At 38.3% G+C, this 26,999-nt stretch overlaps 4 protein-coding genes across 7 annotated transcripts; 2 read left to right on the top strand and 2 right to left on the bottom strand.

The window, feature by feature from the left end:
• Window positions 1–134: 134 nt before the first annotated feature.
• Window positions 135–11,033, bottom strand: LOC137958938 (NADH dehydrogenase [ubiquinone] iron-sulfur protein 5-B). 2 transcript variants are annotated; one of them, XM_068806155.1, is made up of 2 exons: window positions 10,770–11,033; window positions 135–526 (listed from the first exon to the last, which is right to left on the bottom strand). In XM_068806155.1, exons 1-2 carry the CDS (start codon window positions 10,917–10,919, stop codon window positions 425–427), a joined length of 252 nt encoding a protein of 83 aa, XP_068662256.1. In that variant the 5' UTR covers window positions 10,920–11,033; the 3' UTR covers window positions 135–424. The 2 variants fall into 2 exon arrangements, with proteins under 2 accessions (XP_068662256.1, XP_068662255.1); XM_068806154.1 differs by lacking the exon at window positions 135–526 and adding an exon at window positions 578–1,205.
• A 651-nt stretch (window positions 11,034–11,684) lies between these two features.
• Window positions 11,685–14,291, top strand: LOC137960129 (uncharacterized). Its single transcript, XM_068807633.1, has 2 exons — window positions 11,685–12,413; window positions 13,850–14,291. The coding sequence occupies exons 1-2, from the start codon at window positions 11,768–11,770 to the stop codon at window positions 13,933–13,935; spliced, it is 732 nt and encodes a 243-aa protein (XP_068663734.1). The 5' UTR covers window positions 11,685–11,767; the 3' UTR covers window positions 13,936–14,291.
• A 2,869-nt stretch (window positions 14,292–17,160) lies between these two features.
• Window positions 17,161–20,183, top strand: LOC137959040 (caffeoylshikimate esterase-like). Of its 3 annotated transcripts, XM_068806311.1 has the most exons (9): window positions 17,161–17,216; window positions 17,369–17,448; window positions 17,559–17,649; window positions 17,762–17,794; window positions 18,791–18,937; window positions 19,131–19,261; window positions 19,330–19,467; window positions 19,558–19,656; window positions 19,740–20,183. In XM_068806311.1, exons 2-9 carry the CDS (start codon window positions 17,428–17,430, stop codon window positions 20,028–20,030), a joined length of 951 nt encoding a protein of 316 aa, XP_068662412.1. In that variant the 5' UTR covers window positions 17,161–17,216; window positions 17,369–17,427; the 3' UTR covers window positions 20,031–20,183. The 3 variants fall into 3 exon arrangements, with proteins under 3 accessions (XP_068662412.1, XP_068662411.1, XP_068662410.1); XM_068806310.1 differs by lacking the exon at window positions 17,161–17,216 and having other exon boundaries at window positions 17,295–17,448; XM_068806309.1 differs by lacking the exons at window positions 17,161–17,216; window positions 17,369–17,448 and having other exon boundaries at window positions 17,466–17,649.
• A 170-nt stretch (window positions 20,184–20,353) lies between these two features.
• On the bottom strand, window positions 20,354–26,686 carry LOC137958767 (eukaryotic translation initiation factor 2 subunit gamma-like). Its single transcript, XM_068805893.1, has 9 exons — window positions 26,468–26,686; window positions 24,769–24,903; window positions 23,576–23,637; window positions 23,347–23,459; window positions 23,080–23,182; window positions 21,712–21,939; window positions 21,388–21,606; window positions 21,023–21,283; window positions 20,354–20,911 (listed from the first exon to the last, which is right to left on the bottom strand). Exons 2-9 carry the CDS (start codon window positions 24,872–24,874, stop codon window positions 20,609–20,611), a joined length of 1,395 nt encoding a protein of 464 aa, XP_068661994.1. The 5' UTR covers window positions 24,875–24,903; window positions 26,468–26,686; the 3' UTR covers window positions 20,354–20,608.
• Window positions 26,687–26,999: the final 313 nt, after the last annotated feature.

The raw sequence follows: 26,999 nt of genomic DNA, 5'->3' as shown, positions 1-26,999 counted from the left end.
CTAGAAACCATTTCAATCGTTTGATTTAAGATCGAGTGGTTGTGAACTGTTCTGAGCTACTTCTTGAGCAGTGAATACAGTTTAATATTCCGGCCACTGAGGTGGAGGTTGAACAAAACAGCATGCGTGGCTAGCTTCATCATCTCTTAGTGCCAGTCCAGTCAACTGGAAGCTAGCAGTCCGTTAAAGAACGCTCTTTCCTGTTGTCAATCATATACATTAAGAAGTTACGTACACCAAAGACCAGTTTCTGAATGAAATCAATTGTTATTTTGATCTTTTCACGAAAAATCTACAACATAAACAACCGCAAGTAGGAGTTGGAAATTGTACGGTTTTTCCATCGCAATAGAACTGGAGCTAAATTTTATTCATTCATGGAGAGAACAAAAAAGAAGAAGAAGAAGAAGAAGATGATTTGCTTCTAATGATGACCTCCTCTCCCTTCGGCCTCCCCCTTGGCCTTGCGTTCAGCTGCTCTTATTTGTCGTTGTTCCTCTTTGTAAATTCTGTTTCTTCTCTGAAACTGCAACGCCATCCAAAACCTTATGTTAGGTGTCAGAATTTTCACCTAGGGTATATACTGTTCAACAAAAGTCTCCACAAGTCTGTGATGAACTTCTAATAACTCGCCAGCATATGAACTCGATTATTGTAGGAATAATATGCAGTAGTTATCAATATCTGTATGCTAGTTTTGAGTATCATTCAGGAAAAAAATAAAACAGAAGAAGAACAGATTGTAAAGTTCCTCAGCGTGGACTGAAGCAACTTTCTGGTTTCAGAAATCTAACAAGCACTTAAGCTGAACAATAATCATAATGAAGAGATTCTGGATAACCTCTCTTGCTTCGGTACTCAAGCACGGACATATAAAGTGACTCATTATGTTCAGATGAATATTCCATGGAAGAAAATGACTTGAAAAACTTCCTGAAAATCATCATGATTAGAACTCTGCCTTTAGCTATCTGTAGGTCGGTTATATTTGAATCTATCATTCGGAAGTTCCATTTTTAGATGAGCCTTTCTTCTGGTCTTCCCTCTTTGCTTCAAAGGTCGTCTTCCTCCAATTTGGTCTCCCAACTGACACTGAAAAAGCTGCTTCCAGATGCACTATCAGATTGACTCTTATCATGGCCATACGATGTAAATGGATCTCTATGTTTCTTGTCCAAAACCATATGAGCAGTTTCCAAGTATACCTGATACACTCATGTCTACTTTTGTTACCTCACAATGACTAAAACATTGAAAATATTCACCAAATGTGACCTACAGGTACTTTCACATTTTTTTCTGAACTAATTAAGAACAAGCATACAAGGGCAAAACTGCATGATCCAACTCAGGAAGAGGAAGAGCAGATTGTAAGGAATTATTATGTGCAAAACAACTTAGAAGATCTGCAAGAATGGCACAAAAGCAATTGGAAGAGAACACATAGATCTTTCATTCATTGTAGTCACCTAATTTACTCTTGAGAGCTTAAGAGCTTATCATGTGAAAGGAGGGTGTCTTTTTAGGAGTTCTTATGAATATCCTTTTCATGTTAAAAATTTCTTATTATCTTTCTTTTTTTTAATAACTTTTAATAATAAACTATAAGAGTTTTTATTATCAGATTCTACCATCGTTAGGAGTTTACTATTTTGTAATAGTTTCGTATGTTAGGCATATTCTATTTTATACTTGTTTTTACAAAAAGTTGGTTGTTGACTTGCACCTGCTGTTTAAGGGGTATAGAATCTCTTCTAAGTTCTTAAACAAGTCGAAGTCCAGTTCTATTTTTATACTTGGCTTTGCAAAAAGGTGGTTGAATGGACTTGCTCCTGCTGTTTTAGGGGTTTAGAATCCATTCTAAGTTAAGGTCTTAAACAAGTCAATTTCCAGTTTCGGTAATCTTCAAAATTGAAGTTCAGCGGGGAAGAAGAAAGCACAATCCATGTCCTGTACAGCACATTGCAGTTTGCCTACAATTTATGAAGTTCTAACCTTTTCTCACTGCAAGCTATCTCACACATGATTCTTCAAATATCCTCCAAAGCCAAGTTATAAGTCCTGTACAAATAGATTTTTAATTCCTTTTAAAAGTCTTAAGTGTCTAATAAAGTCTACAATAACCCTCTTCTTCCTCCTCTTGATATTTTTCACTAAAAGGACATAAAAACAAAGAAGAAAGGTGGATTGGCCTTTCACTCAAAGCCCACATGGATAGTTCAAGGATGAAGTTCAGGGTTCTAGTCTTATAGTGGTTTTGGATATAATATTTGTATAATCAAGATTCAAATAAAAAGGAAAAAAATGGAGTTAAAAAAATGAAAGAAAGACCAAAAGAAATTCAATATATGGCACATAAAAAACCAAAATTAATGACAAAACTATCCACAGTAGGGGTTTTGGATATAATATTTGTATCATGAAGATTCAAATAAAAAGGAAAAATGGAGTTAAAAAATGAAAAAAAAAAGATCGAAAGAACTTCAATATACGGCACATAATAAACAAAAATTAATGACAAAACTATCCATAGACGACCAACAATTAGATGTTTGATGAAATTTTAACCAAGCTGAAGCAAGAAACTGTTCATTTCTCCATCAAGGTTGCTAAGATTTATATGTGCATAAGTAAACACTGAATCCTCATACGAAAAGTGAAATCCACATTGAAGCTATCAAAAAGAAAAAAAATGAAATCCACATCAAAGCTATCAAAAAGAAAAAATGAAATCCCCATTGAAAATGGCACTAGCTATATCATGTCATACTCAACAACACAACTTCGGACATGAGCTGAAGCTCACTACGCAAAATTGCTCTCAGCTGTCAACCATACAGCTCAATCGCATGGTGCTAATTGTAATCATCCACCCCAAGTGATGACAACCTTTCTATCAACTCTTACTGGATATTATACTTAATTTTATTTTTTAAATTTATTTGCATGTTGCCAACAGCATCTATGACTAAACCTGCTTTGTATCAATCCAGAGGCAAAATCTAAAGAGACTTATACTCCTGTTGATAAAGTTGATGAGAGTAGCATGCATCTGGAAGAGGTGGTCAAGAAAAGGCTCAAGACCATATTACGATTCCAATGGAGTAGAATAACCCAATCATGCAAGTGCAAACAGATTACATAAACTAGAGAAAGATATAACATACTACAAAATCCTCCATAGATACGAGAAACGAGTTGATCTTTTTCTTTGTGTTCTTTGAATGTTAAATCAAGGATGCAAGTTGCAATATGCTCAAGCCATCAATGGCCACTATTAAGCCATTACACTTGTCTGTTTAACTTTCTACTCTCCAACTTTGGCAAAAAATCAATGTCTACCAGAAGCATACAGAAAATGCAATTGCCATATGAACCAATTAGCTTTCAGTGTCTGTTCTTGATACCACCCCCTACTTAGAGGATACTAGACTACCACTGAAATTGAGCATACTGAATTATTTGTTTTTTTTTAGAGAGAATGTGTATATTGAAAGCATACTGAATTATTATGAGAATAGAAGAGGAAGACTATAAAAAATTGCTGACACAGAAAAACTTCCTCAATTACAGCCATACTTTCCTTCCGAATGGAGGAGATTTCTCCACAAAATGTTATCTAACAGAATAAGCTTTCTAGCAGCTGTCTTTATTTTTTTAGGGAAATGAGAATAAGAATTCACAAAGAGAGCTCAACATAGAGCAAGAAGCACACATGAGAGCCAGCATAAATGGATGTAAGAACAAAAAATAGAAGATACAACATGGCCAACACACACAAAAAAAACTATAAACTAGTCACCAAGGCAGTGAGCCGCTGATAGCAAGGTGCTGGGGAGAAGCTCTCTCCCTAGCAAATGAATTTGCTATACTGTAGACACAGGAGTGTGTCACCATGTGATAATCAATAAAGAAGAAATGTCTTCCATCTAATCAAAGCCCACCAAGAACCTTGCTAGGGGACATTTCTTTCCCAAGGACCAATATCCAATGCCAAGTCTCCTCCACTTGGTTTTGTGTCACTGACTCAAGAATTGACTCAAAAACCAAAAACCCAAGTTTGGCAACCAGGTCAGGCCTTTAATGGGCTGAATAAGTCCATTAAAATAAAAAATGGCTTGTTAAAAAAAGGTACATTTTGATATATAATACGATCTATCTGATTTAATTGATATGTGAAAAAAAATTACAATATATAGAAAAGGTTGTTTGAGGGTTTAGACATTGTATAGTATTACAATGAGGATTCTTACAAACATTTAATATGATTAATAATAAACTTATTATAATCATTTAACAGCCCTTCATTTAACAAGGTTAATGGCACTAATCAGATCATTTAATCTTTTAAATCTCTTCACTTCGACCTTTGCAGTTCAAAAATACACCATGAAGCAACACACATCACAACAAACAAACAAACTGCAATACACCATTAATTAATACAGTTTTTTTTTCCGGAAAAGCAAGAGTGATTTTATTAAGACAAGAGGGAACGTGACCACCCTCAACAAGAGAGGGGAGACCCACGAGCTACAAGAGCTAAAAACTAGTGAAGGGACAATAAAAATACAAGCAAAAGAAAAGAGCAAATAAAACAGCAAAATACAGTCAAAGGAAGCACAAAGGAACAAGCTTGCTGATAGACAGATGGTGCTGGATATTCAGGCCAATGAGATAGTTCCCTTTTTAGCGAGTTTATCAGCCTGCCCATTCACTGATCTGAGAGTGTGGGACCAAGAGATGGCAAGGGCCTAGCTAGATCAGAGATTTTGCCTACGAGTTGCAACAGACACCATGGAGGGGAGGTCCCTTTTTTTGCACCAACTGATGACCATGAGGGAATCGCCTTTGACAATGAGTGGCGAAAAGTGATGGCTTGTGACGATACATAAGGCCATGAAGAAGGGGGGTTGTCTCAGCTAGAAGGGAGTGCCAACTCCAATGGGGCCCAAATAAGTGAGGATTGTTTCACCAAGCATGTTTCTGAATAAGCTTCCCACTCCCACTGGCCTCAGGTTTCCTTGCGCACTACCATCGAAATTGAGCTTTAATCTGACCATCCAGGGGAGGAATCCAAGCTATAGTAGAAGGCTGGTGGATGAGAGAAAGCTTAGCTATTGTGTGAATACTTTACAGGTTCAGAGCTAGGATATAGTGTGCCTCGTGATTTTCTGGATGATAGTACTTGTTTCTTCTTTGCTTCCCCTAAAATTTTTGTTGTTTCTTTTGTTCTAGATGAACCAGAGGGCAACCACCAAGACAGTACTCCAAAGAAGCTTACCAAAATGAGGCAAGGGGAAAAGAGTGCATTGTTTTATGAATTCGGTAAAGTTGGGTTGGAGACAAGTGCTGAGAGTGAAGAGCTGAAGATTTATTCCAGACTTGAGAAGAAGAGCTGCAGTTAAGGACGTGATCCACAGTTTCATCTTCTTACCCACATAACCTGCAAAACATGTTGATGAGCACGACTCCTCTTTTATCTAAGTTGTTGTATGTCATAATACATTTTTTTATTGCACACCAGCTGAAGAAGATCATCTTGGGGGGGCCAAGTAACTTCCAAGCCAAGGTTTTAGCTTGGTTGGTTGTAGTGGAGAGATTACTTCCGGTTTTGAAGAAGAATTTCACTGTGAAAATTGCATCTGGAGTTCACTACCAAAGGATGAAGTCATCCCCTGAACTCCTCGAATATTGTCCATCAAGAGTGAAGAGTCATCAATGGTACTTAAAAGCTTCCGCATCTTTTAAGATTCCACCTTAATCAATACAGCTACTACATTAAATAACACAGCAAAGAGATGAATTGATCATTTAATAAACATAATTGTAAGTTCTTGAGTTAGATAAAGTGAAGGATGGCAATGGGGTGGGTTTCATAGGGAATCCACCCCGCTAAATGAGGGAATAGGGTTGCTATTTAATTTCATGGGACGGGGATGGAGTTACCATTTGACTCTGTGGGGTAGGGATGGGTGAAGTCTAAAATCCTGTGCAGTTTCAAGGTGGGACGGGGTTTTTCAATTCCCTACCCACAGGGTTTTGGCATATAAACCTTTAAATATTTTTCTTTATTAATATTTTAATTTTTATATAATTTTATTTGTAAACTATTATATGAGGCAAGGTAGGGCTATATAGGAATAGGCATCAGGTTGACTTTGAGTCATAGAATGTGCCACACCTGAGACTCTCGACTGCCACCAAGAGAGGTTAAACAAATACAAGTCGACTTTGACCCAAGAAGAAGCAATAACAGTCAGCCGAGCCTTTATTAGTTGATAAGATATCCATGTGGAAACCTGAAGGACCGGTCCAAGGGGAAAAAGATGCTAAAAGGCCAGGTAGCGACAGCAGAGACAATGTGTGCTGTTTATGCAAAATAAGTTAATTTCAACAATAGTGGAAAATTTCGTGTTTGAGGCAAGAATCAAAGAACTGCTCTTCAGAAGCTTCTCTAGATAAGCAGGCTGCAGCAGATTCAGATGATTCAAACTGCTCCTGGAATCTTGAATGGCTTCAAAACTGTTGTGCTGGGCAAAAGTTGAGTTAATTGACAGGAAGATGACATTATAGGGATTATAGGTGGGTGGTGGATTTTGCAGTCTTTGCCATGGAGCAAAGAGAGATTGTGGAGACTTCAAGGTTACAGGCACAATTTTTTTGAGAAGCTAATCTGCAGCCTTAAACAAAACCAAAGATCACTACAACAACTCCCAAAAGTTGCCACGCTTTCAATCCTAGATGTAGAACAGTGACTCAATCCTAGAACTTGCTCTTTCCAAACTGCTGCCGGGTGTAATCAGCAGCAGCTTCGGACACAATTCTCAAAGACTTACAAAGCCATTCTCTATTTCTAGATTCATGCTACTACATTACCTCTTCCTATACTATAGCTCCAGTCGACCAGCCTTTCTCCGTCCATGGAGCCTTCAAGGATTAGTATTGGTCTCCTCCCAGAGAGCCCACCACAAGGGTGGTTTCTAAGTCACTTCCGTGATTATACAGTCTCGCGAGGCTGAAGTCACCCAGACGACCATTAAATTCTTTGTGCGGCTTCAATATGAAACAATTTGAAACCAAATTATGTGTGATTCAACGAGGCAATCCAAATCCTGATTGTACATTCAAACGCGGTTTGTATCTCTTGAGACCCTAATCTCCTACTTTGAGATTATTGTTGAGGAGGTCTTTCAGATACCAAAATTGGAAAGTAAGTTTCCTTTCCCCATCAAAGTTGCCTCCTTTCTTCGATCAAACTCCACCTAGCTTAGACCTCCAAAATTTCCTTCAGCACGAGACCAGATTTTTCCACGACCTCCCCTTCTAACTCAATCAATAGGTTTCTACCTTGGAAACCAACAAGAGCTAGGGATTTTAGGATCGACACCTTGTTAATAGCAGAAATTGGACTTGCCCAGGTTTCAAATTCACCACTACAAATTGGCAAAGCCAAGGACAAAAAAGCACTCATAAATTATTGTAAATATCGTTAAAAAGTTGGAGCGGATCTTGCTAAGACATGAAGAATATTGTGCAAGGGCGATCTTGGCATAGTCTGACGATGGAAATGTTCTTTCTATTTTATGGCAATCTGATATGGGGAGATAGAGAGATGTTCAAGGAGCTGAGAGCTAGTGCAATCAAAATGACCAAATCAGGTAGAGAAAAATACCGAAACGAATTGAAGACGGACACTTCAAAGAAGGTGATTATCAGACTAGAAATCTCATTGCCTTGAAAAACTAGACAAGAAAAACTAAACATGCTTCGTGAAAGAAAATATTCTAAAGAGAAAATCTCTTACAAACAAGAAGGAAGATGACACGGAGACTGCCAAAAGATCGATCTAGTCAACTCAAAGACCTAAACGAACCTAATCTTATACAATGTTAGAATTTGTAGGAAAAAAAGAGATGGGAGAGATTAGGATTTACAGATCCTTATCCCCTATTTATAATTAAAACAATCCCAAAACTATATCTGTCTTCAGAACCCACAAAACCTAGGAATGTACTTGCTACCAGAAATAAAATTCAAGGAAAATAAATCAAACCTAATTAACTCAAACTAATATCTTCCAACATCTTCCTTTCAGCTTCTTCTTAATTGCTCTCCTTAAATCTCAACTTCCTACAACTTTGCATAGTGAGATATAGGCACACCATGATTCCACTGTGGATAACAATCTTTAAGGCCTAAAAATCTAGAGAAAAATGAGGGAGTGCCTATCTTTAGGCCTATCCTGGCCTAAACAACATCACTAACTTAGGTTGGACTAAAGATTGTCTCTAAAGCTCTCATCATAATTCAACTCGTATTTACCAATCAGTGGAGAACCTAACCAACAATAATCCAATGTCAAGAGCAACCAGTGCGACCCTCAAGTTTCCATCACTAAACACGACAAATCCTCGAAAACCCTTGATAGGTAACTAGAAAATAGAACAAGGATCACCTTTGAAATATTTCATGGCTTGAGATTCCTAGGTGCGCCAATAGCATGGCTGATGCTTTGGCGCAGAAGGGGTTTAGTGAGCAACACCTCAGTGTGGGGACCTCTCCCTCTAAGCTAATCCTCCTCAGGTTTTGTTTCTTTTTTATTGGCTGTATTTTCTACTCTCACTATTTGTGTACCCTCATACCTGTATGCTCTCCCTTGGGAGACCCTCTTGTAATGAATCCACTTTCCTCACTGTTATCAAAGAAAAAGCACTCCCAATAGAACCCAGCTCTGATTGAGAGATGTGTTTCTGCTCCCTCCACATGCATTAATGGATGGCAGTTAAAGTAAATCTCCAACTTGCACTTTCAGCTTGGAAATGGCTGACATAAAAACTTCAAAATGTTCTGGTAGAACTTGAGTAGATGGCTCACCATCTTGGCAATGAAGCCTATACATCAAACTGAAATGGATGGTGATGAAGATATGGTCAACATTGCAGGATTTACAGAAGAAGAAACCAAGCTAAAAGCCAAGGTGTTACATAGTTTGTCTATTGCTCATATGTCTCCTTATATACAACATAGTAGGGTGACTATCAGCTTTTCCACTCAACTGTCTTACGATAAAAAAAAGTAAAGGCCATTTTCTTCAGTCATATCCTTCCAATGCCTTCCTCCAACTAATGCATTCCTCATATATATATAGAGGGTTGATCCAATACAAAAAGCCATTTAGTGAGAAACATGTGAAACACTATCTCAGCCGTCCGATCATGATCAACAACTATCTCAGCCGTGATGGCTGAGATAGCCGTTTTGCATGTTTCGCACCAAATGGTTTTTCGTATTAGATCACGAAACATCAAAATGCTATATCAGCCATTCGATCATGATCAAAGACTATCTCAGACATCCGATCAATGGATATCTCAGTTGTCCGATCATTTCGCACATTTCACACCAAATGGCTTTTCGTATTGGATCAGCCGTGTATATATGTGTATATATTTTGAAAAAATATATAATGCATCCAGCCCCATTTACTGAATAGAGATTGAAAAGGCAGAAGTGGTCATCCAATATTCAAAGATTCGGCCTATAAGACTTTTGCCTTGATTTCATTTAAAGCACAGTGAATTTTGTGAAAGAGGACAAAGTTTCCTTCCTGGCTAGCCTTTACAAACAAGAAGAAAATCTATAAAAGCATGGGAGCCATCTGAACCACCTTTGTTTTCAACCAACTAAAAAGTTATCACACAGATTTGTCTACTCACCTATGCATGTAATATATTAGAAATGCTGGTTTGTAGGCTCAAAGTAAATCAACTATCCACATTCTTCCCAAATCACCGAGTCATCAAGAGTTGATGATCGTGCAGTTAGAAATTTTGGAGGGGGTTTTGTTAATCTGTGCATAGAAATACCATCCAATGAAGTCCACTGGGACTCACCAAACCCAGCATCCAACAGCTTTTTTTATTAAATTTAGAGGTTGTTCAACTTCAATTAATGCCAAGATCAACTTTCCTTAGTTGGGATTCTCCTTGGCAACAAAGTAATCACTATTCACAACATGAACAAATGCAATATATAGATTCCAAAATGGAAGCAGGTAGAGAGACCTAAGTTTGGATGTAGCTGCCTTATCCCTCTCTAATGCCAATGGATTAAATTCAACCTTACTCTGGAAGCTTTGAAGATATTCCACTGTGGTTCATGATTCAGGAAAATTTGACCTAAAAAAAAAAGGCCCTCCCCTTTATTCTTTTTTTTTTAATCAGTAACAATAAATTCGGCAATTACAGTATAAATAATTTCAAGTTGAAAAGATAAATTCATGACATAATAGAACAGCAGAAAGATGCAAACCAGAAGGAAATGGTTCAGATAAGTTAACCGGCAACAAAGACAAAAAAACAAAAGCTCCCTCCTATCTATCATGAAGAGCTTCATCTGCCATTATAACATCCAATATTGACGGGAAAACTAGTTGATAATGTCGCCATGTTACCAGCGACAAAGAACTCATACAGAAATAAAACAATTTGTAAACGAATTTCTTCAAACTTCGAAAAATAAAAACACGTATGCCTTAAGTTTAGGTTTCAAATAGTGATAAATTTCAGTCTTCCCATGCAAAAGTCCAATGGATTTTTAGAAGGTATATTTTGCCATCGAACAGTTTTAAAAATTGTCGAATCTACGAGGACGATGGGGAAATACAAAGTTTGACTTAAAATATCCAAGTTATACATTAAAGATAAAAAAAAGAAAAAAAAGATAGATGCTATGGAAGCCAAGCAAATGGTAATCGGACGGCAAACCTCTTTTGCGTGGTGGAGGCATTCGAGGTAATCTTCTCTGAGAAGAGCACAGTCCTTAGGCTCCCTGCATCGAGACATGCACTCGCTGAAATCTGTCCAGAAATCGTAGCAGCGGCCCTTGTTCCCTGTGATCCCCCAACCTGAAGCCATCTCTCTCTCTCCTTTTCGCTTGTCGCGAATATATTGATCGAATCACGGCCAATCGAGTCACCAGCAAAATGCCAGTCGCAGGTCACAACTCCATCCAGTGTGACCGACCGCCGAGTTAGGGTGGCACTCAACAAAACCGGCTCTCAACCCAATTCAATTTTTATTTAAATTGAGTTTGACCTCGAATTCAAACTTAAAATAAGGCTCGTTAAATATAACAAATCGGAGCTCAAAATTTTTCAAGTTCAATTTGTTGGCCCCTAAGCGAACCCGTTAACATATATTTTCTTACAAAAATACCATTTACCCTAATTATTCTTGTCAGTTTCCTCTTTAGTTAGTCGACGATTGCTCTTGTTTACTTCAAACTTCAAAGACGGTCATCGTTCAACTTTTATATGGTTATATTTTACGAAGAGCGAATTATCCAAGAGGAATGAAGCTTAGTTGAACATCTATAATTAGATTTGTCTAGTTTTATGATTCAATGCTAGTCCAATTTTGTGAATATTGACAGGAAAACAAGTTGAAAATGTCGCCATGTTACAAGTCAGGCATCTTCACTAATTGTCCCACGATCATGGTCAACTTGTGGGCAATTGACAATCGAAGTTTAAATTTTTGACCAATGATGCAAGAATGAACCAACTTGTGGACCATGCTTTGAAGCCTTTTGATCAAAGAGTAGTTATCTGAATCATCTTGGTAAAGGTGGGTCATATATCAAATGCCACGAGCATATATCAAGAAGCGAACGTGATTTTATCCACCTCCTACATGTTTGTGGTTCTAAAGGGGGCAGGGGAGAAAGCTTCTGTTGCGGAGATCATGTCGAAAACCTACAGAAAATGACACATAAAACCCTAACTTCCCGCGACGCCGTCGATGCTTGCTCCTTGTTGATTCACTCTTGGAGCCCTTTCCATCTCCGAACCTTCACAAAAACCCTAGCTTCTTCCTATTTCCAGCCCTCTAAGCGTTTCTTCTCCAATCGCTCCGTGGACAATCTTGATGTCTCCAAGCTCTCTATTCTCGACGACGACAGGCCGCCCAAGCCTAATCGGGAGCATTTTCGGTGGATCGCTCGGAAACGCCGCCGTCGTGGATCTCGATCGGTCTCTGGTCGTAGTAGCGACAAGAGCGGTACCCTCCGCGGCTGCTCTGTCGGTCCCTCCGCTGCCTATGGCACATGTTCCGACTTTCCTGTTGCTGCGGGCACTGATTCAAGTGGGGAATTGTTCGTTAATGGGAATGGGGATGTGAATTGGGCGTCTGATGTTAGAGAGGCGAAGAAGGAAGGTGGTGGGCTTTCGGTTGAGAGGGACAATTCCGCGAGTGGGCTGTTAGCTTTTGGTGTCTTTGAAGGAAATGGGAATGAGTCGGGGTATGGGAGCGAACCTGGGTACCGAGGAGATGGCGAGTTCGGCTATGGAGATGAGTTTGATGAGGAAGAAGAAGAAGGCCGGCCTTTGTTTTGGGGCAACGGACTTGAAGGTACCGTAGGAGCTGATATTATTTTTGTACTGTTGCAGCTTTGCAGGACAAGTTTTAGTTAAAATTTTCATCTCTGCCTTTGTGTTTGATCGAAAATTTCTCTATCGCGGAATTTTATTTGTCCTTCCCCTTTCACTGTGTTTAGAAATCTAAATCGTTCTCTGGTTATGATGAAAAAGACCTCAATTTTTTTTGTCTACCACCGAAATTGAGTCGATTTCCACGGGATGCTACACTTGTTGGAGCCAGACCTTAAGCCCAAGCCTTCCCTTTTCCCGTTTATTATTTGTTTTTCTTGGTTGATTGTTTGATTGAATTTTAGACGTTGTTTAGAACACACGCACATATATATATATATATATCTCTGTTCTGTATGCATGTAATTGTGTGGCATAGTCAAGAACCAAATGCTACTGCTCCGATACACCATGATCTTAGGTTTTGGGAGTATGTTGTTCCTCTCAATTCAGTCCTTTGGCATTGGCATTCTTCGTCTCATGTCTAGGTTACTGCATTTGATAGCTTCATCTAGGCAACTGTGTATCAATTTGGTCTATCATCTCCTTCAGAGGATTCAAATATTGTAAGCATAGCCATGGCTGGTTGGTACCTGTTGGAGTAATTTCTTATTGCATTGAAAAAGATTGGTAAACTTTTGGTCTTATTCATATTTATGTTTGCTGTTAAGTGCCCCTCATTTTTGTGTACTTCATGATGTCTAGTTTGCTTCTTCTTGACAAGCATAAATGCTTGTTGTGTAGGATCAAATCGTTATGTTTGTTCTCTTTAGGAGTATAAGCTCTAGTTTCGAAATGGTGTTCTTTATTTGGAAAAACCCTCATCCAGTGGATTATGGTCTGGTTCAGTGGCTTGTGGTGTTTTTAAGTCTTTTAAATGTCATTTCTGCTCTCAAGTATTTTTGATCCAGCAGCTGTAGATATAGTGTCTGTAACAGGAAAAGTAAGAAAGTCCTGACTACTATGAGCCTATACATTACAAAAGAACTTATTTGGAGAAGCGTGGCATAAAAAAAATTCATAAACATCTTTGTTTCCAGATACTGTTTTTGAGGCCTTGCTGTGTGTCTTGAGCCACTAGAAGACATCGGTATTGTGAATTCTTTCATCATCCCTCTCGTTTGTTTCCTCTCCTCTGGAAAGCCAGCTTAGATAACCGCTGCCCTGTTAAAAGGTCCAAGAAATATTGCAAAAGATGGTTGTTTATGTCATCCAAACGAAGTAAGTGCATTATGTAAGATCCTGCTTAAAAAAAAGGAAAACGAAAAAATAATAAAGGTCACAAAACAACTTGCTTGGCATCTGCTTTCCTCTTTTTTTATCATAGCTCTCTCGAATGAAATTGGAATGCATTGCATGCTCGTGGCATTTCTCTGATTGGTAAGGCAATTGGGATAACGATGGTTATTTATATTTCAGGTGCAGAGCCTATGGAGGTAGTTGGTGAACACTCATTTACGGAGCAGAAAGCTCATCATAGGTGCAGAAGGAAGAAGCATGACTGAAGGGTAGTAGCTGCTTCTATGTAGCTTGGAAGAACGACGCACAGTACTACAAGACCAAGCTTGTGAAAAATGGCTGCAGATGGTGTAAGGTCTCTGGGTTTCTCTATTGGGGCCTTACTTAGTGATCGTAGGAAAAATCTACCCACTCGAGAGAGAAGGCTTGAGATAGGTCCGTGAGATTGAAGGCTGTGCTCCCTCTCGTAAGCCTGAGCTCGATTTGCCTGTCCAGAAACATACGGCTAATGTCAAACTAATTTATATGAATCCTAATAATAATAGCATTGGATGACTAGCTTATATCTTTCATATCAAAATGTCGAGGGAGGAACAGTTTCACCTCATGTAAGTTTCCTCACACAATCCTAATATAACTTATGATTTGTCTCTATGAATCCTAATAATAATAGCATTAGATGACTTATATCTTTCGTATCAAAATGTTGAGGGGGGAATAGTTTTTCACCTCATGTAGGGATTTCATATCATTAGTTGTAAGTAAGATATTATCCACGTACAATACTAAAAAGATAATTTTCCTCCAACGAATTTTGTGGTATATGCATTGATCTATAATGTTTTCAACAAAACTAAATGAAGAGATAACATCATAAAACTTTAAATATCATTTTCAGGAGGCGTGTTTTACCCTATATAGAGACTTCTTAAGAATGAAAAGTAGGTGGCCACTAGAACTTGAGATACACCCTTCAAGATATAAACCTCTTTATCTAAATCTCTATTAATGAAAATCGTTTTCGTATCCATTTCGTGTAACTCTATGTCTAAATGGGCAACAAATATGGTCTTAGAGCGATCAATATTGTCTAATAATTTTTGAATTTCTATATTGTTACATTTATATAGTTTTCAAATTTTAGGAAACTATATTGTTACATTTATTTAACCTTTAGCCTTCTGAATTTCTTGGTAGGAATTAGGTTTCACATTGAATCTGGAAATGTCAGCCAACATCATAACCTTGAGTTCCTTGGGCTCTCGGGAATGAGAGAAATAACCAAAAATTTCAATTCAAATTCTCTCCTATTAAGGTGCTTATTGAGAGCCTCGCTAGCCAGGTCTTTGTGTGGCTCTTCACGAAGAAAGAATTCCTCCACCTCAATAGTTCTAATTTCTGTGGAAATTGACGCTTGATTACTATGATGGTCGAGCCCTTTCGCACCCCAAATATGGCAATGTATTCCCCTCCCCCCTGGTCACTTCAAGCTTAACTTCAATGGCTATGCTTTTGGCTGCCTTGGGCCCATCGGATTTGGTGGAGTAATCCATGATGAAAATAGCAGCCTCCTCTTCTCCTTCACCGATCCTTTGGGTATCTCCGATTCCACAACCGTTGAGTTTGCTAGGCTACTCCAGGGCCATAAGATATTACGAGATCGACTCTCTGGGTCACTTATCATTGAAGGTCACTCCAAAGTTGTCATTGAACACCTACTAAATAGAACCACCCACTCCCCTTCCCCTAATGGCATTGGGATGCTTTCTTGGAAATTTGTAATACATCTTCTTACTTGAATTATATATGGACCCACATCCCTAGATCTGCTAACGACTTGGCAAAATCTCATGCTAAACGGGAAAACTCCCTCCAAAGCCTTATTGTGGAGGATGACCCCTATCTATAAGTTATTTTTTCTTCTCTCTATTTATAATATTCACATATTCCATAAGAAAAAAAAAACATAACCTTGAGTTGTGAATCACAAACAAATATGAATTATGTCTTATTTCCCCAAAGTTATCAACCACTAGCTTATTTGATCAAATTCTACAAGTTGGGAATGTCAACATTATGCCTACTTTAATAGCTTGCATCCAACAAGCATAACCTGCAAATCAAATTCTAGCAATTAATTTATTTCTTCAACTAGATGCAATGGTATAGTCTACTTAGTTGTTTGGAATTACTTTGGATACTATAATATAAAAAGCAAATACACACATCATAATAGGAGGCAAAACGAATTTTTGTTCTTGATGTTCCCTTATTGGTAGTTACCACCCAAGAACCCTTGCTTGGAAAATTTTCATTAATGAGCTCTATTTTAGTTGAAATTTTAGGAAAAAAAAACCGCTCTCTTTTAAGCCACATGTAATGCCCTATTACACAAAATGAATCTCTCCCTTAGAGTCTACAACTAGATTACAACTCTAGTAGTACAGGTTTATTTCTCTCAAAATGGGTTTGTGAATTATTTTTAAGTAAAATATGGTCGTTGAATGCCATAAATTACCAATAAATACTTACATTACTGTTCCTAACGAGTTTGGAGGAGTATTTATAACTTTCCTATGCAAACTAGTCCTTTTTTGCCCATTATCAAAAAGTTACAAAAAGTGTTGATCGATCACACGATCACTAGAAAGGTGTGATGGATCAACCATGTGTAATGGCTAAATTTTTTTAGTTTCCTAAGGTTGTTGATCAGTCAACGAATTTTCAACCTTTTAGAAAATATTGATATATTATCAAAACCCAATTCGATTGATCGATCATGCTTTATAAAACTAGCAATACAGAATTGTATATGATCATTCTATAGGGTATGTGGTCTAACATGTTTTATAAGCTCAACTGGCAGCATTTTGTTTGATGGTCATGACAGACCAGATGATCGATCATGTATTATAAACTTTGCCACACTGCATTCTATATAATCAATCAAACCTAAGTAAGGTGGTGTACTTTTGAGTTTTAAGCATGACGAAAACAAGACTAAGAGTTTAGCAAATTTAAAATAGTTATATACATCGTTTAAACAAGGTTTTGGAAAACACTTGATGCCCTAAAGCTTTAATTGATCTTATATACCTTAGAATCGAAGTTCGTCAATTGTCCTCTTACATTGATAAAAGGACTTTGACTCTAATCTTCAAGTCTTCAATTTTTTATGCATGGATACTTTTTCAAGATTATTTGACTCACTATATAGTTCGAGTCTGACATTTGAATTTATCGGTTCTTTTTCATAGACCTTGATCTTGTCTCTTGAAAGAATTACATCTAAAATACTTGTTTTCCAAATATTCACCTTCTCCTTCGTTCTCTCATCCATCTCTAGTAATTCATGAATAAAAAATTGAACGTCATCTGTATGGGGCTCCACTTCTCCTATTTAAGCCCACCCAACACGCCATGCTTCCTCAACTCCAGCCCATAAAAGAATGGCTCCGCTAACGCTATTGCATCACTCATCTCCCTCACCCGTTTTTTATTCTTCTTCTGCCTTCCTCTTCTTCAGCATCTTCGTCTCCATTTCAAGGTACTCCTTCTGCTCCCGCTCCCACTCCCTTCTGTCTTTATTTCGTGCGATTTGCTCCGTTGGGTTTTATATCCTACTTGTAACTGCGTTGGATCATGCACCGAACCGTCATCTTCTACTGTTCAACTTGTTGATTTTGTCCATTGCTGCAGAGTCCGTGAGGAGGTTCTGTTATTATCGTGTGATCGAGTTCTTCAGTTAACGGAATATAATGGTTGTGTTTTACCATGAGGTGATCATTTGCGACGTCGTTAACCTTTTTTTTTTTTTATGATTTTCCATCTCCATTTTTTTGTCTGAATGAGATTTTTTCTCTCTTTTCTTTTTTTGCGTGAGCGGCAGGGTCATACGAGGAACTCGAGAGGCTTGATACTTTTCACTTGCAGCTGGTTGCCTGAGTCTCCTACAAAAGCTCTTGTTTTCCTCTGCCATGGTGAACCCATCCAGCTCTCCTCACCGCCATATTCCTTCCTCGTTTATTTACTGAATTTCGTGTTGTTTTTCTTCACCCTTGATATTTATTATTGCCTGTGCCCCTTTTGCAGGCTACGGCATGGAATGCAGCAACTTCATGAGAGGTAATTAATGCCTTGCGTTTTTATTTGCTCCGTTCGGGATTTTGTTTGGTGAGGAATTTAGCGCAGTGACTCCTTTGATTTAATTCCTTTTACTCTGTTGGGTGGTTCCTTTTTAATTCTCAACCTTTTAAACATTACTCTGCTGCGTTTCCCTATCGTTCGTAATTGTGGGTACGGAGCTTTGAAGTCGTTTCGGAAGAGAAACCACTTTCAGTTCGATTTCTCTTTTAGAGTATCCAGATCCATTTTCTGTTTATCCTTTCTCGATTACGGTGACTATTACTTGCCGTATACTCTTTACCCGTATTTCTATCGTCGTCTTGAAAGCTTCGTATATTTGGCTGTTTGACTGGCTTACCATCATATTCGGTCCTTTCACAGTGAATTTCTGACTGTGATTTGGAGCTGGTGACAAACCGATCGTTAACATTTATTTTCTCTGTAAATCTGCCCCGACCACCCGGTTCTGAACTCAGAAGTTACATTTTAGTAACTGAAAAGCAAAACTGGCACTTGTTGTCAGAGCTGGGAATGGCCCCTCATGGGTCCTGGCCTCATTTATCACTTCGCCACCTTTTTTCTGCAATTTCTGACGACGACATAATTCTCGTCATAGGAATGCCCTTTTCTCCAAAAGGGCTCGGCACCATGGCCTTTTCCCCAATCCCCACCGTCACTAGATATTATCCTCCTCCTTCAGTTTTGGCTGAGACGGTGACTTCTGTTGAGGATGAGATCTCATCTTCAGTTTGGCCAACAAACGAACCAGCGCAGAACTCCCACGACCAGGTGATGGAGTATTAAATATAATTTCCTTGAATTTCCGGTAGCGTGTCAAAAGGCTGCTCAACCACGAAACGGAAAAAAATGAGCTTTGTTTACGGGTTAAAAAAACAATCCAAAACTGCAGAATCACGTTTTGGTGAACGGATTTGAAAACTGGGGGCAGCTTAACTAAAACGATTAAACAAAACATGGGATGATCTTGGATGACAGAGTGCGGGGAAAGGCTGTCAGAGGCGGGATATGCCGTCTTCGGTATGGACTACGAGGGGCATGGACGGTCGAGGGGTCCCCGCTGTTACATCAAGAAATTTGAGAATGTAGTCGACGACTGCGAAAACTACTTCAAGTCCATCTGCGGTGAGTCTTTTGTGGTGATTTCTTTAATTTTTTACAGCTACCTTTTGGTGATCTTTGATGATTCGAGGCCTTTACTAAATGCTAGTTATTCCTCGATTGTGTTTAAATGATTTCTTTCAAGACTGTCCCAATTGATTGCACTATCCCTTTTTCCGACTTCGATTATCACGATTGTTCTCGTCTGGTTGTTCAGAGAAAGATGAATACAGTGAAAAGAGGAGGTTTCTGTACGGGGAATCAATGGGTGGGGCTGTGACACTCTTGCTTCATAAAAGGGATCCCAGTTTCTGGCATGGTTCGGTGCTGGTTGCTCCGATGTGCAAGGTATCCATCCATTCTTTACCTTGCTTACGTTTTTACCTCTGGTTCTTACTGAAAGTAAGAAAAAACAGATTTCGGAGAAGATGAAGCCACCGCCCATGGTGGTGAACCTCTTGACGAGAATGGAAGAACTTATACCCAAATGGAAGATCGTTCCTACTAGGGACGTCATCGACTCCGCTTTCAAAGACCCGATTAAACGCGAAGAGGTGCGTCTGGGATATGGGATCTTCGGCCATTTCCTTCCTTGGTCCGAGGCGGGTTTTGAGGCTTAACTTTCTGGTTTATTTCATGCGCAGATTCGAAACAACAAGCTGATCTATCAAGATAAGCCCAGATTGAAAACAGCCCTCGAAATACTGAGAACCAGTATGAACCTCGAGGACACCTTAAACGAGGTAATCTAAATCCCTCCCAACTGCTTGGCAAAAGTCAAATCACAAATGTGTTTGAACGTGTAATATCTGGGGGTTTGTGGTAGGTGACGCTTCCGTTCATCGTCCTACATGGTGGAGCAGACAAGGTGGTGGATCCAGAGGTAAGCCGCGCCTTATACGAGAAGGCCGGCAGCAGCGACAAGACGATGAAGCTCTACCCGGGGATGTGGCACGGCCTCACCTCTGGGGAGCCGGACGAAAACGTGGAGATAGTGTTCGACGACATCGTCGGGTGGCTGGATAAGCGTACGACGGGGGCGGTTGTGTCGTCGACGCATGAGAGGCAGGGGAGCTTTGTGGGATGGAGAGCGGCGCACGCTCACTCGGCCATGTAGCGAGCTTGCTCTGTATAATTTGTACGAGTTTGTTTTCTGAATATACGTTTATGGTTTTTTAGTAAAAACAGCTTTTTTTAAAACGAAAATGTGGTAGTTATTGTTCATGTAATTGATTTTCATTACAATCTTCTAATTTACTTGTTTATTCATCCTAATAATAACAGCTCTTATTTCCAAGGAGCCACTCCTTTACATGTGTTCCCACTCTTTTAAAGCCTTCACAATTCTAAGTATTTACTTCAGTTATTATTCGAACACGAACGAGTGCTTGCTCCAGAGTCCAAGAGAGCACTGTAAGAACAAGGCTCAATTTCAACACCGAAGTTGGAGATGATCAAAACTGCTTTGGAAAAATAGCGGGGTAGAGTCACTGTAACAAAACCTCATCTAGTCAAAAAAATACAAAATAGATGAAAGGTTCAGTATGCTTTCAGGTTTTCTTCTCCATCTCACATAAACTGTCCCTAAGAGTTCCCTCCCTCCCCACATCTAGCTCTTATCTTCGATCTCCACTCGGGTTTTCAATTAATACAAGTTTCGCTTCTTCTTCTTTTCCTGTTTTTTATCACAAAAACTCAGAGTGGGCACGGTGGTACATCAAGGGTGACTCCGGCTTGAATCTGACCCCACCCAATGAGCCGCCAGTGCTTCTCAACCCTTCTGCTGAGGGCTACTTTCTCTCCCTGTCTTGTGCAAACTGGCGAGGTTAGTTGTAGCTTAGCAAGATCATTCCTCACAGCAATTACACGAGCCCCACTGGACATAGAACCAATGTTAAGCATCAGAATCTCTCCCTTCGTCAGTTTAGATACTTTGCCTTGCTTCTCGGCACCCTTGGTCCTTACTCCGAGAAGCCGCCGGAGCAGAAAAAAGTTCACCTGAATAAAATACCAGTCTCTTTTATTCTGTGGTACATGGTTCAAGGATATGCAAACACACGCCATCTCGTGAAATAGAAGGCTCACTAATAAAGCAAAGTGAAGCTTTACCTCAAGCTCCACAAATACATCAGGAAGGGATCCAACCTCCCCGAGGACCTGCCCCACAAGCTTATCAGCACGGGTGAGAGTAGGATCCATGGTAGTCCCAACACCAATGAGACCCCCTGGAACGGCAAACTGCAGCTCATTCTGCTCTGCATATAACGAGACTATCCTTGAATAAATTGGTGTGCACTTTATATTGCCACTCTCATCTTTGACAACAATACCGGGACGAACTTCAACATTCTGATTCACCTTCAGCACACCCTAAGGAAATATCACAGCATACTTATTATCATCAACGGTCATGAACTCAATATGTATCCATATGGACATACATATCAGTAACAAGTAAAGGGAGCATAACATACCCTAAGGATGCTTCCACCAGCAACACCACCCTTTATCTCATCAACCTCAGATCCAGGCTTATTCACATCAAAGGACCGGATAACTATCATGTTTGGGGCAGATGTGAAGTCCCTCACAGGGATGGGGATTTTTTTCACAAGGTATTCACAGACAACGTCAATGTTATATTTCAATTGTGCAGAAATAGGCACTACAGGTGCTCCGTCAGCAATTGTGCCCTGTGTGGTCACATGCAAGAGAAAGATACAATTTTTCAGTTATACACAAGGCAATCATGAAATCATAAAAAATGGAGCACTCAGCTTTGAATTCTGTAGACAAACCTGGATAAACTTCTGGATTGATTCATGTTGGTTGATGGCCACACTTTCTTGAATGAGATCAATTTTGTTTTGCAAGATTATAATATGTTGCAGACGCATAATCTCAATAGCAGCAAGATGCTCAGACGTTTGAGGTTGGGGACAACTTTCATTACTAGCAATCAATAGCAATGCTCCATCCATGATGGCAGCACCATTAAGCATCGTAGCCATAAGAATATCATGACCCTATCAAGTAAACAAAAGAATAACACATAATGAAAGGAAATAAAATATCCAAGAATTTAAAACCGCAATCCCTAAATCTTAATCACCATTCAAACAATAGCAACCAAACATGAAGCTTCATTTTTTTCTTTTACTTTCTAGAATCATGCACCTAAACAGGCATTTAAGGAGTAAATAAGGATAGAGGAAACCCAAATGCAGGGTTACAAGTATTCCAGCAAACATACTGAAAGAACTTCTCCACTAAAATACCAGTTCAATCAAAATGTAGTGTTAACTTTTTGTTCCTTTTCCTTCGAAGGGAATCGTATTGCAACTCTCCCCTCATGTGCTTTAGGTATCAATCCTACAACCTGATATATAAGGGTTTCAGATGCATACCAGTGTAAAATCGTATATCATAACATTGGACATATTTAATCTATTGCAATTTTAATGCAATAGCACAAGTCTTATTCTTCAACGTTATACAAGAAAAAGAGTCTTACTCTTAAAGCTTCTCACTTAAATAAGAACCAAATGAAGTAAAAGTCAAGGCTAAATTGAGTTATATCATCTTCTGTTTTTATAGGACATGACTGTTTAAAAAACCGTGTAGTAGCAGTGGTTTACAACCCAATCCTGTCCAGGCGGAAGGAACAGACCAGGTGAATCCTTGCCAAGTAACTAGGCTTTTCAAATATCCAGAAGACCCAACCAGATCAGATGATTCAATCGGGACCAAGGTGAACCAAAGGATCCCCACTTACCAAGAACAAGTGGCAATTCAGGCTCATGTGAGAATTTCAAATGGATGCTGCACTACCGGTAAATTGTTTTTTCATAAAAAATCTCAGATACAACAAGATTTACAACACATTTCCTATATATCTAACTAGTATATATGAAAATCTCATATGTCAGTATACAACATGGAGAATAACCTACACACGAAGGTCTTCTTATTTTATAATTTTTACATGGTAGTTAACTAAACTTGTATTCTCAACACTGCATTATTGTCTTTTACATGTGTGTGTGTGTGTGTGTGTGTGTATAGTCTAAACCTTAAATCAACATTGGAAGTTAATTAATAACTTTATTTTGGTAGTTAACTAGTAAAACTACAAATGGAGAGTGACAAGCGCTTGAGCATCTCACCGGGCAATCAACAAAGGAAACATGCCTCAAAAGCTTCATCCTGGCATTCTCAAAACCAGGGACATCACAGAGTGGACTATCTTCTTTTCCACTTCCATATGCCCTGCAAAAAAAAAATTCCTTTTTCATGAAATTTAATTATGACAGAAATAATTTAGAGCCTTCAATAAACATATATATACCTATAGAGAGAGATAAAACAATGAAATCATCAAAAGAGCCTCAAGATCACAAAACATATAGCATGCTTGGAAGCAACTATCATACTTGTAACACATAGGACGAGGGCATCTTTCATCTTCACATTTGTATATTTTTGCATTAGCATATCCTAGCTTGATGGTAATATTTCGCTCCAGCTCATTCTTGAAACGAACTGTCTGCCAACAGGAAATATCACACACAAAGGACCATCTTAAAATTTACATATTCTAAAATCATGTGAAGCATTATCACAGGAACTTTAAAAAAATTACACTAACAAAAGAGAGATTACCTGAACACCAGAAATTGCCTTTACAACGGTTGATTTTCCATGGGCCACATGACCAATGGTGCCTGCACCAAATGTAAGAATAAGATTGTGTTTCTTATTCACATAATACAAGTTTCAGCTAACCTGTCAATCCAAAGTTTTTTATTTACTCCCATGAATAACAAGAAATAAGATGTTCAAGCTATCTGGACACCTGTTAGGACAATCTAAGCAATGTTCAAGTGAAACATGTTCTGACAATGAATTCAAGTTGACACAGAGAGCAGCTCATAGCTTTTCTTACTCCTTATCTGAGAACCAGGCTTAGCATGATAGGCAGCATCCCACCATGCGGAGTACATTGAGGAAGAAAAAGTAGATTCTCAAATTGGCCTAAAAAGCATATTTGAAACATAATATATCACATTGAGGAAAAAAACACTAGATTCTCAAATTGGTCCGAAAATAATATTTGAAACATCTTATATTAAATAGCATTTAGTCTCAACCAAGGCTTTTATTTTTCTGTTTTGTGGATGACTTGAAATAAGCTGTTCTAGCTAATTAATCCTTGTTAGAATAGTATAATGGATGTCCAGGTACCTTGGAAAATGAATTTGTGTAAGAGAGAAGCTTATGGGTTGTCTGTCCTTATCCCAGTACCAGGAGTAGCACGATAAGCAACATCTTACCATATGGAGTATATTCAAGCAGATAAAAACTAGGTTATCAAATTAAATCAGTCCAAAAAGATTATCACAACTCATAAACATGGCATAGCCACTAAAAAAATGATATTCAGATTCGCAAATAAATATAAGAACTTAAATTATATAGCCATTAAAAAAATGATATTCAGATTCTCAAATAAATATAAGAACTTAAATTGAATCGCCCTTTAAAAAATGATATTCAGATTCTCAAATGAATATAGGAACTTAAAATGTTTACCCTAACCCTGTTAGAAAAATCTGTTTACGCCCAGATAAGTCTAGAACAAATAAAAAAAAAGGTTTAGCAAAATTTAATTGATTATCAGCATTTGATTCACAGTACCAACACCAATATTTTCTAAAATCCAGCTAAAGAGTGACACAGAAAAAGCACTAAACGTTGATAAGCCTTCCGTTTCATCTATTCAGACAAAAAGAAGTCCGATAGATAAACAACAGGCATAGGAATATACAACGATAAACAATGACAAAAGAAATTACCAATGTTGATGGTAGCTTGACGAGAAATAACCTCCGGAGACAGTGGATGTAGCTTTGTCACATCAAGCTTACTCAGGTCCTGTTCCATTAAACCTTTACGAGACATCTTGAAAGCAGATTGAGGGCTCTTATATCCTAGACAGGGGGAGCAACATCCAAGTCAAAGGAGAACAACAAATAAAATCTTCTAACAATTGAAGGTGATAAGCTTAAACATGCAATACTCTTTCACAAAAATGAGATTTATAAGTAAAAATTACATGATAAAATCAATAACACTGTATATCTTTTTTTAAAACAGATAGCTTCATACAGCATCAAAGCCTTCTTCAAACTGTTAGGGTACAGCTCCAAGAATCACTTTTCTCCATTTTAGATTCAAAATATACCAGGTTACCATTGAATCAGTCTTTTTCAATTCCATTCATTGATAAATAGATTTTTTTTTATGGGGCACAAATGAAGTTTGAGGGGAGACACTCAAGTTATCAATTGGCTGATAAATAGCATGGAGGAACATGTAACAAACAATGTGGTGCACCTAGAGACAGTCAAAGCAATTTGGGACACATGTTTTGAGTTATATTCTACGCCTAATAGTCTTCAAAGGATTTATGTTATTTTTTAGGAGATGTGCAATACAAAGAGAAAAGACAGCCTTCATGAGTTATTTGCTAGATTCAGAGGGTTACTACAGGAATGAAAAGTTGCACAACCGTATGCTCTTGATATTGCTACGCATGAAAAACAAAGAGAGGACCTTGCTTCAGCCATATGTCCTGCAGATCTACCATCTTACCTAGATGTTGCTAAGTCACTGTACTCAGCTCTACAGTCAAATATTTTTTTCTTGTACTTCTAGACCATTCATGAACACTGATACCACTACAACTACCATATTTAAAGGAAAATTCACTTTCCATACAACAGTTTGTCCCAGTATCTCTTTTTCAACGATAAGAGTTAAAAACTAAATAAATAAAGGCATCAAAATGCAAAATTATCATCAAGACAAATCTGAGTCTACTTTTGAATTTTGGAGTCAGAAATACGACGAAAGCATCTGGAACTTAAGCACTTAATTCATGCTCCGGTCTTTCCCATAGCTTCACACAGCTGTCAAAAGATTTTCCAATAATTCACTTCTAATACTTGTCACACATTGTACGGTGGCATTCTACAGGAAAGCCCCACAGACTCCATGTCAAACTGTCTGTCTAATAGTACACAGAATACACAGCAGTTGTTGAACTTATAGCCTCAACATTATTCCAGACAACATTTTTTGTCAGAACTAGCGAATTTAGCTCTTGAGGAATCACCCTATTGGCATTCAGAGAAGAGCCGATTTCACAACAAGTGCTTTCTAACAAATGAAAATAAAAAATAATAAACAGCACAACTCAAATATAAGACAACCCAGCGTCTCCAAAGCAGACAAAAATGTCCAGAATCTTCCACTTTCAAGTCTTGTAGTAAATAGCTGGTCAGAAATTCTGATTCTGAGAACGCCGACGATTTTGAATCTTAATCAACAACTACTATGAGAAAAACTTCGCCAGATATATTAAAGCAACAGACAATAAAATGAAAGATTTTTTTTCTTTTCTTTGAATGCTATAAAAAATGGAAGATCGATACAGAGGATAAAAGAAAACCAAGCTCCAATTAAACAGGAAGAAAAACCAATCAAACTTACTTGATTATAAGGCTAGGGTTTCGAGATAGCTCGAGCTTTTTAAAGAGCAGAAAACGCGAGGTAGCGAGAGCGTAGGTGGTGGCAACCGAGGGTTTTTTTTTTTTTTATCTTTTGGGAGCAATGAGATTCAATCCAGACTCCACAGGCCAACACAGCGTCCCCAGCTGCAGTACTCTTGTTTAGGGCAGAAGCTCAAATGGCTCTCAAGATTTGCGGTTGCGATTTCCCAGCTTTGTCACGCAGTCCTTCCGGGAAGCAACTTATACTCTCGCGCTACTGTGAAATGTGAACACTTTAAAAAAATGGATAAGAATTGAGTAGAAATATTTGAATAAATACTATAATGGATAATAATTAATCCATACTTATTCATATTAACCATTATATAATACTTTATTCAAATTAATTGTGAAAGGGTTTCTTTATTGGTATTTTGTAGGAATGGATACGAGTGACAGGCGAAAATTGTTACCAACTAATTACTTAATTACCTAGGTGTAAATAAAATATTTAAATATATTAGACAAAATCC

Source organism: Aristolochia californica, unplaced genomic scaffold, assembly GCF_029961685.1.
Source record: "Aristolochia californica isolate CCGP_79_NKW_82.1479 unplaced genomic scaffold, dmAriCali1.0.hap1 SCAF_3, whole genome shotgun sequence".
Taxonomy (NCBI): domain Eukaryota; kingdom Viridiplantae; phylum Streptophyta; class Magnoliopsida; order Piperales; family Aristolochiaceae; genus Aristolochia; species Aristolochia californica.
Note: the sequence above shows the minus strand (reverse complement) of the source record. Positions and strands in the feature narration are given on the sequence as shown.